The 9,651-nt window shown below is 39.1% G+C and overlaps 1 protein-coding gene across 1 annotated transcript in view; it reads right to left on the bottom strand.

Annotated features, from left to right (window-relative positions):
* LOC103357565 (protein FAM19A5-like) overlaps window positions 1–9,651 on the bottom strand; it is an 85,098-nt gene that overhangs the window by 47,399 nt on the left and 28,048 nt on the right. The window contains exon 2 of the mRNA XM_008282170.1: window positions 3,049–3,198. Within this exon, the coding sequence (XP_008280392.1) occupies window positions 3,049–3,198 (150 nt within the window). The remainder of the gene's footprint in view (window positions 1–3,048; window positions 3,199–9,651) is intronic.

The following is a 9,651-nucleotide window of genomic DNA, read 5'->3' on the forward strand; positions in this document are numbered from 1 at the left end:
ATGAACGTCCTTTTTTGTCTCTCAGTGTCAGTCCGGGGTGTCCCCTGCCTTCACCCTGAGGATATCCTCCAGGGCCCCCACGACCCTACAGAGGATAGAGTGGTGGATGGACTTTTACAGTATTTTTACTCTACAAGAAGTAAGAGAGTGAAAACACTCGTACTGGTTCTACAGTACTTGTGTAAGATTAGAACTGTTACTTATTTAAGGGTGTGAATACTTCCTCCATCATCAACACTTTACCGTGAATACTTAAGCAGGGAGAAACTGCACACCGAGCTCCATCAAGACAAAAACAAAAAGTCATCCTATGAGCAACTCAGAGAGCTCACACCTCTGTGATTAGCTGAAAGCACAGTTTTGGTAGCATCTTGTTGGGTTTGACAGTTTTGAATAGTTTTGTCCCAACTGCAGTATTCCTGACTCTAGAAAATCGATGCTGAAGTCAGAAAAACCTAATATCTGAAGACAAATCTGAGTAGGAACCTTTCTGAGGTTCTTTGCAGCTGAAGCTCTTCCTCTGAAGAGAAAACAGCAGGAATCACTGCAGAGATTCTTTAAATCTGAAAAACAACTGTTCAAAAAGTCACAAGGAAAGCCTGTAAATCCCTGCAGAGCATAGAGTCCCTCCAGCTGTTGTCATTGTTTCCAGATGGCAGGAACAGAAAGAGAAAGAAGAGGCAGCTGCTGATGAAATGCAGTGTAACTCTGGGCTGTGACTTTCTGAACTTCACAACCCAGAAGTGGAGACGTGGAGGATTTAGAGTAAAGCTACAGGTATCTGTTTGTTGGACTGTAAACTGACCTGAAATATTATGAAAGTAGCAATGCAACACTAAGATACCATTTACTGTAAAACTTACTAATGTTCTGACCTGCCTTAATGATGTCAAATTGAGGATATCCACACATTTTTTAAATTTCATGAGGAGAAATCTAAGATCACATAGTGGTCAAATTCCATCACACAAAGACAAGACACAGTAACTAAATATTTAAATATAGTGTCTGACTTTCTAAACTATATTTTAAAATACTATATATAAAATACTATGCCAAACAAATGTGCAGTTTCAATGAGCAGTTTAAAAAATATTGATTATACTTTATATTTTCTTTGTAGGTTCATGTAGTCCAACAACTCTCTGATGAGTTAATGTTAGAAGGATGTGTCAAATGCTGCCTTAACTCAGACCAAGTAGTATTGCTTCTCTCCTTGCTGTTACACACGCATAATAAAAAAAACATCCGTCTTAAATGAACAGACATTTTTGGGTCAGATTACTTAAACATAATTTGTTCTTCCATAAAAAAACAAAAACAAAAAAAAAGAGTGAGAAAACAGGTTGTTAGTTTTTCCAGTGTTCATTACAATTAAAATCAAATGGACCAAAGCCGAAAAAAATATGAAATTTGTTGATTTTTGATGTGGTTTAGTCCTGTTTTATGTTTCTCCATTTTGTGTGCTTTCAATTTCCAGTCCGAACCACCTGAAATTGTCCAGTCATGTTCAGATATGGAAGGGGACTTGATATACTGAACTCAAGGTAAAGAAACATTTTGGTATCAAGCTAATTTCAGTCATTTTCTCTAAACCTAAATTAAACCTCATTTTTAAATTAACTAATGCAGAAATTTCAACAATAAACAATATTACGCAATATTACAATATGATATAATATTTTCACAATTCCCAAATGATTATGTCAACCAAACCTATGATATAATGTTTACAACTTAAAAGGTTTATCCTAATTGTAAATGAGTAAATTGTAAATTATTTTTGCAACCATACATTCATTTAAGTGGTGGGAATGAGTCACTTTGTTTACCTGCTAGAGTGTAGCAGCTGTGGATGAGACAGAGGTTGATGCCGTATGTAATTGTATATTTAGTGCTATTTGTGTTGGGAATCTAGAATATGTGTAACAGTTTCCACAATAATAATTAATGACCCTCAGGTAAAGTGCTAAAACTATATATCACATTAAAAATCTACCTTTAGCTTAATGTGAAGCTGCAGGCAATTGATCATTTTGCAAAGTGCCTCGATCCCCTGAGTGTGAAGTTCTAGCATATTTAATTCTAATTTTAACAGTTTAATTTTACCTGTGGTCCACTCTATCCATCGATCTGTCATCTTTATTTTGAAAAAAAAAAAAAATAAATCTGACAAATGGAATTTACACCAAAGAAAAAAACAAGCTGTGTTTCCCATTTTTGCTACACTTAATTTTCAATGATAATGGAGAGTGGAAATTTCAATTATTTCTTTTCTTCCTCTTTTTTGTTTAAAATGGAACAACTAAATTTAAGTTATCTTGTTGTTGTTAAAAAAATAAATAAATAAAAAAAAAAGCTTTTTCCACTTTCTTCTAGTTGATCTTCAATGTTAATGGACTTTGAAAAAATAGAAAAATCAGCTCGATGTTGTCTTGTTTTGTCGAATAATACTGCAGTATTTTGTTGTTCTACACAATTTAATAGGGCAGCAGTTAAATCAGTTGTGATGAAGAAAAGAAAAAAAGCACCCAATCTCCTGCTCATTCAGTTTTCAGTTGTAGTCATTTTATGTTTTGTTTATTAATATAAGTTTTTGCCACATAAACACTAAAAATAACTGTAATGTGAATTATTGTAAATTAAAATGGATTCAATAAAAATCATACACACACTATTATAGACAGAAATCAACAATACATTTGTTTGCTGTTAACTAGCTACAAATTAGCTACAAATAATAATCCATTCATCCATGAGCTACACTTTCTTTGTCTGATCGAGGGTCACACAGAGCTGAAGTCTATCCCAGCCAACACTGAGCGAAGGGCAGATAAACCCTGAACACGTCTCCATTAGATGTTGCTCATGGACAGGGATTTTTTGTGAGTAAAAAAAATCCCAGAATGAAAACATTAAAACCTTTTTATCTGTTTTGCAGTTTACAGCCAGCCTGAAAAGTTCAAATTGGTCGTTTTTAATTTAATTGCTTCTGCAGCTGCTGCTCTCTGCCTTTGTGTTGCTGTTTTGCTTCAGACTACATCTTACCGTCGACACAGGCCGGTCTGGCTCGTGTCGTCCCGGCGATCTGTCCCTTCCTGCAGGCGCAGCGGGCCGTCTGCCGGGCGATGGTCCTCCTGGGCTGGCTGCTGTCCCGGTCCAGAGTGACGATCTCACAGGTCCCTGCCACCAGCTGACCTGAGGGAAGCAAGGACGCTATTCATGTAAATGTAATACATTTTAGGAGGCTTCATTTTCATGACAAACTTTCATCTTCACTCAGAGACATTTACAAGTTTGCAATTCAACTCTGCAACGACTCTGATACCACACCCAAGTCTATATTCAGTTCCACGTATTCATTTTCATGTCACCTCACAGTAAGGTTTGCGTCCAAGCAGCCACCTAAGGTTGATGCTCATGTGTCTACACGGCACTCTGCAGCCTCACTGAGAACACCTGAAACCCCTTCAAGGACCTCTTCATACATGTAGATGAAAATTCAAATTCAGAAGAATCCAAATCAGATTAATATTTTTTTATTGTAATAAAAGGATCATTTTCTTATTCTAATCAGTCGTCTTCAGTCGAGGAGAAAGCAACGTGACTACAACATTGAACCTGCTGATAATGTTCATCTATAATTTGTGACATTTTTTAAATTGAACCTTTAATTTATAATGACAGTAAATGATTCGAATGTTCACTGTTTGCAGCTGACACACAAACTGATAGAGGGATGACTGAGTGAATCACAGATTAAAGACTCTGGAGCACAGGGGTGGGGGGGCAGTTGTATTCGTTGCTGTGGTGATGGCCGAAGCCCCTCCTGAATGCTGATGAACTGTCATCAATAGGGCCATGGACTGTCCTGGTTTTTCGAGAGGACCTGACCCATATCAACCAGGACTTCAGCGAGGAGAAAACAGAAGGGTCCGTTCACAGAGACAGGAGGAGGGAAAAACAACTACAATGCCGACATGATTGTCAGCAGCAGCAACAACAACAGCAGCAGCAGCAGGAGCTCATTAAAGACACTTTCTAAGAAGAACACACTATTCTGAAGGTTCAGCTTTGTGTCTTACTGGGTAGCTGCTTGTTTCTGTCAGCATGTGTCTGAAAGACCTTTTGTGGACACTTTGCACAAGAAAAGGGAAACATTTGTCAGCGGGACAAAAAAGACAAAAAGGGAGAGAAAATTTGTCTTGGCCTACAAAATCTTAACAAATGTGGGGACGGATTTCAATAAAAGAAGACGATGACTAAAGCCTGCAGGAATCCTATAGGCCAGCCCCGGTATATTGCTCTCCTATATTGCCTTATATTTAGGGTTTTTTTTTTTTTAGTTGTTATTTCCTTACTTGATACAGTCATTATGATCATCACAAACACTTTCATTTTATGAAAAAGACTCCAAAACCCTCAAACACAATATTTCTTTTAGCAAATGTTTCCCATCAACAAGCAGACGTCAAGCCAAGCAATTAGTCAGCATAATCAGTAACCCTGAATAAGGATAATTAAATGTTTTTCTTTGACTCAGCTCAGTGTAAAAGTTTCCAAAGACCCAAAGGTTCAAGAAAATAGGAGTACTTTAAATGATCACAGAACAAAAAGATGGTTTGTACACTGTGCATGAACACATGATGAGAAAACGACAAGAGGCACTTCATATCTATTTGCTTCTCTCCTGCCGTCTGTGCTCATATATGTATTTTAATACAGACAAATCTGTAAAGCTGTTTTCATTTACAGATTACTTGTCAGACAACAGGACAGGTATGAAATAATAAGTGAAAACGTCATTCAACAAATTCACATTCACAAAAGGTAAAGACAAAAGCCTTGTTGTGAATTCTGCTATATTTTCAGTCTGAATCTACTATGAAAGTCAGACAATGAAAAGGAGTCTCTTTAGCTGCTCTGTGCTGTAAAATATCCACAGAGTCCATGTTACACTTTATTTAATATACAGATGGCACACTTTGTTAGGGATTAAATAGAATGTTATATATATACATATGTGTGTATATATATATATATTTGTGGTTGTACTGCTGACTTAAATAATAATCCATCTTTTGGTATTTATTTTTTCATCATGTAGAGTTTCCAAGTTAAACATTCAGTTTTACACTTTGTAATAATCCTTGTATGTATTTTGAGTTGTGCTGCATTATACAATGACATACAGGTTGTCAAAATAAAATTAACTTGATTTTCTTCTCTTTTTAAATCATTTAGACTAATTGATTAGTAATACAGTTGATCATCTCATTGATAGAGAAAAAGTGGTTAGTAGTGAAAATATCAAAATAACCCTCTGTTTGTAGATTCAGAGACACATTGCAAACAGTGACTGCTACGAGCTAGTGAAGCATACTTTTAATAGTGCAAAATTTGACAATGTATAACATATTTAAATTCTATTCATTTGGGAACTGTACTTCAAACAATACAAAGAAGGACAGTAAAATAATAGGGGTGTCAGCATCCTTTTGTAGACAGTTTTATCATGATACATGAACAATGTATTGTTTCACTTTACTCAGACATGCAATATCCCATCAATGTTGTTCCGATACCCCTCGGACACTGGCACTGTCCTCTATCCATCCACATACAGACATTTACAGTGTATTAAAAACCTGTAAATCAAAACCATTTTTAAATTCCACAAAACTATTTGACCCTGGATCCTCTACCGGGTAAAGTTATTTAAATTCCTGCTGAAAAGAAAAAGTCTTTTTTTTTTTTTTTTTTTTTTTTTTTTTTTTCCAGTGCTTAGTCGAGAAAAAAAGAGTTATTTCATCACAGTTTTCCTGTTGAGGTAAAATATTTTTTTAACAGTTACACACCTCTGAAAGGCCACTCTGTCCTTCAGCTGTTCATTCTGTTGTTTATGTAATGGTGGTTGTTTGAAATCCTGACTGTCGGGGTGAAAAGCCTCAGCTGTGAGACTGAAACATGAAGCAGCGGCAGCAGCGCTCAGGAGCTCAGAGGTTTTGAAGCAGGGGGTTGCACTTGCTGTCAGCAGAGTCTATGTGAAACATGAATGAAGACAGTACTGTTGTTTCTATCGGCTCAGAGCCATTGCTGCTGTCTGTCAAGTGACTTATCGCTCCGGAGGATTAATGTCTGTGAGACGAGGAGTACTTTTCTCTCCAAAATACACAGGCTGTTCCACTTCTACAGGAAAATTGCATAATCGAAACAATATATAAAAAGAGCAGTATAAAAACACTAAATGAGGCAAGTTGCTGTTTTACTTGAACTATTTTTGCACATTAAATCCTTGGACTCAGAGCGGCTGTATAATTTCAACTGCCGCTCTGCAGGAGCTTTGTGAAGCCTGAAACAAAAAAACAGGACATCTTTCCAGTTAGTTTTCTGCAGAACAGATGTTCAAGCATCAGTTAGCATGTCTCAACAGCCCAATGACTGTTTTATCACTATATTTATGCATGCAGCATCACTGTCATACACTGTTTACAGCCATCAGAAATTACATCACATCCAATTTTAGGGTTGCAGACACCGTTTTTTTTTAAACGCAACTGTAAACTAACCAGACCCTAAGGTGATAAATACACATGTGGACAAAAATGTTGGTACCCTTCGGGAAATGAAACAAAAACCCACAATGGTCACAGAAATAACTTGAATCTGACAAAAGTAATAATAAATAAAAATTCTATGAAAATTAAGCAATGAAAATCAGACATTGCTTTTGACTCTTTGTTTTTCTCGTCACTCTCTGTCTGTATCTTTGAGCCTTTGGTTATGGTAAAGATTGTATTCATGAATGACCAGATCTCTCCCAGATGGTGATTCATAACTGAGAAGAATCTCAATAGCTTAAGGGCCTAAAACTTTGCACAGTACTGTATGTACATATCAGGGGTGTAGCAGTGAACAAAATCCAGTCTGGTGTGTGTGTCAGTTTTGTAGTCACACAGTTTTAGAATAGAATAGAATAGAAAAATACTTTATTTATCCCAGTCTGGGAAGTTACTGTGGTACAGCAGCAGCAAGAAAAAACACCAATCACAACAGAAAAAGGGCTAAAGTTAAATACTATTTTTTTTTAAATGAAAAATAAAAATAAGTAAATAAAATAAAATAAATAAAATAACTGTACAAAATGGGCAAATTGAAAAAACAGTGCAAGACAAAGGGTTTTACAGAGCAGAGAGCTGAGAATGCTCTCTGCCAGACAGAGATGAGGTGTTGTACAGGGTTATTGCTCTGGGCAGGAATGATTTCCTGTAACAGTCCTTGTGACAGCGGAGCTGAATCAGTCTGTTTGAGAAGGAGCTTCGCTGCCTGTCCAGAAGGGGGTGGAGAGGGTGGTCGGGGTTATCCAGAATAGATAACAGCTTGTTCAGAGTCCTCCTCTCCACCACTGCTTCCATGGTGTCCGGTTTGCAGCCGATTACGGAGCCAGCCTTCCTGATCAGTTTGTTCAGTCTGTTGGTGTCGCTGGCTCCAATGCTGCCTCCCCAGCAGACTACAGCAGAGAACACTGCACTGGCAACAACAGACTGATAGAAAATGTTCAACATCTTGCTGCACAGGATCTTAGCTTCCTCAGGAAGTAGAGTCTGCTCATCCCCTTCTTGTACACAGCCTCGGTGTGGATCTTCCAGTTCAGTCTGCTGTCAGTGTAGACGCCCAGGTACCTGTAGTCCTCCACCGCTTTAATGTCCTCTCCCAGGATGTTCAGGGGCTGTGTGGCCGTCCTCCTCTTCCTGAAGTTGATCACCATCTCCCTGGTCTTGGCCACATTTAGGAGCAGATGGTTCCTCCCAGACCACTCCACAAAGTCACTCACCAGCGCTCTGTACTCCTCATCCCGTCCACCACGTATACACCCAACCACTGCAGAGTCATCAGAGAACTTCTGCAAGTGGACCAACTCAGAGCTGTATTGAAAGTCTGAGGTGTACAGGGTGAACAGGAATGGAGAGAGCACAGTGCCCTGTGGGGCTCCTACGTCACTAACCACCACATCAGACAGGGCAGCTCCAAGACGGACAAACTGCGGCTTGCCTGTCAGGTAGTCAGTAACCCAGGAGACCGTGGGTGAGTCTACCATCATCGTCTGCAGCTTCTCCCTCAGCAAAAGGGAGGAGTGGAGGCCAGAGTGTGTGGCGGAGGAGGACACAGCTGAGGGCTGTGAACTGAATCTGTTAAAGAAACAGTTCAGCTCATTCGCTCTGTCTGGGCTGCTCACTGGCTGTCTGTCTCTCATATTGAAGCCAGTGATGTCCCTCATTCCAGACCACACACCTCTCGTGTTGTTCCGCTCAAGTTTGGCCTCCAGCTTCCTCCTGTAGGAGTCCTTGGCCCTCCTCAGCTCCACCTTCAGGTCTTGCTGTAGCCTCCTCATTTCCTCCTTGTCCCCAGACCTGAAGGCCTTCTTCTTCTTGGAGGACTTGGAGGACTTTTGGGTCACTGGTGATCCAGGGTTTATTGGTAGGGAGGTAGGCAAGCAAAAAAAAAAAAAAGCCAGACTGAAATTTTCCAAACTGCATGTTGACAAGCCACAAAGCTTCTGGGAGAATGTCCTATGGATAGATGAGACAAAACTGGAACTTTTTGGCAAGGCACATCAGCTCTATGTTCACAGACACAAAAATGAAGCATACCACGAAAAGAACATTATGAAACATGGAGGAGGCTCTGTTATGTTCTGGGGCTGCTGAATCTGGCACAGGGTGTTTTGAATCTGTGCAGGGTACAATGAAATCTCAAGAGTATCAAGGTCTTCTAGAGAGAAATGTGCTGCCCAGTGTAAGAAAGCTTGGTCTCAGTCTCAGGTCATGGGTCTTGCAACAGGATAATGACCCAAAACACACAGATAAAAACACCCAAGAATAGCTAAGAGGAAAACATTGGACTACTCTGAAGTGGCCTTCTGTGAGCCCTGGGACCTGTACTACAAAGCGAGATCAACACACCCAGGATATCTTTCAGAGATCTGGATTGATTAACCCTAACAATCGCACTTGGGATAACCGGTCCCACAACGGTGGTTATCAACTCGGTAAGTCAACCCAGGGTTGTCTGATCTGAGTATGAGCGTGTGCACATAAAATGGGTGGAGTTATCGGCATCTGACCAATCACGACTATGAACAAGTCTGGCTGCAGAGCGGCTCACTTTACCACCGAGGAGCAGAATATAATTTTTACTAAATATGAAGAATAATATAAAAACATCATAGGAGGAAAAAGCAGCAGCGTCAAAGCCAGGAAGGAATGCTGGCGGGAAACTGCTGACTGTGTGAATGCATCAGTTGATTAGTTTATAATAAAATATAATATAATCACTGATTGTATAAGACAATCAATCAGATATCAATAAGACAATCTGAGGATTCCTTTAACTAATTTGTTGCCGAATGTACATTTTTACTTTCAGCTGTGATCCTGGCGGTGTAAAAAGGACGTGGAAACAAATTACGAACAAACAGAAACATAATTCATTATTAACGTATCCTACAAATACAAGCTTTAATGCTAAAGTCAGTTTACTGTTGTGGGGTGATTTTGGTATGGAAATAATAATGAAATCGCTTTGACATTGCCTGTAGCCAACAGGGGGGAAAAAAAATGAATGAAGGAAGACAGGAGCTCATAGAAATCC

Source organism: Stegastes partitus, unplaced genomic scaffold, assembly GCF_000690725.1.
Source record: "Stegastes partitus isolate 25-593 unplaced genomic scaffold, Stegastes_partitus-1.0.2 Scaffold262, whole genome shotgun sequence".
Lineage (NCBI taxonomy): Eukaryota > Metazoa > Chordata > Actinopteri > Pomacentridae > Stegastes > Stegastes partitus.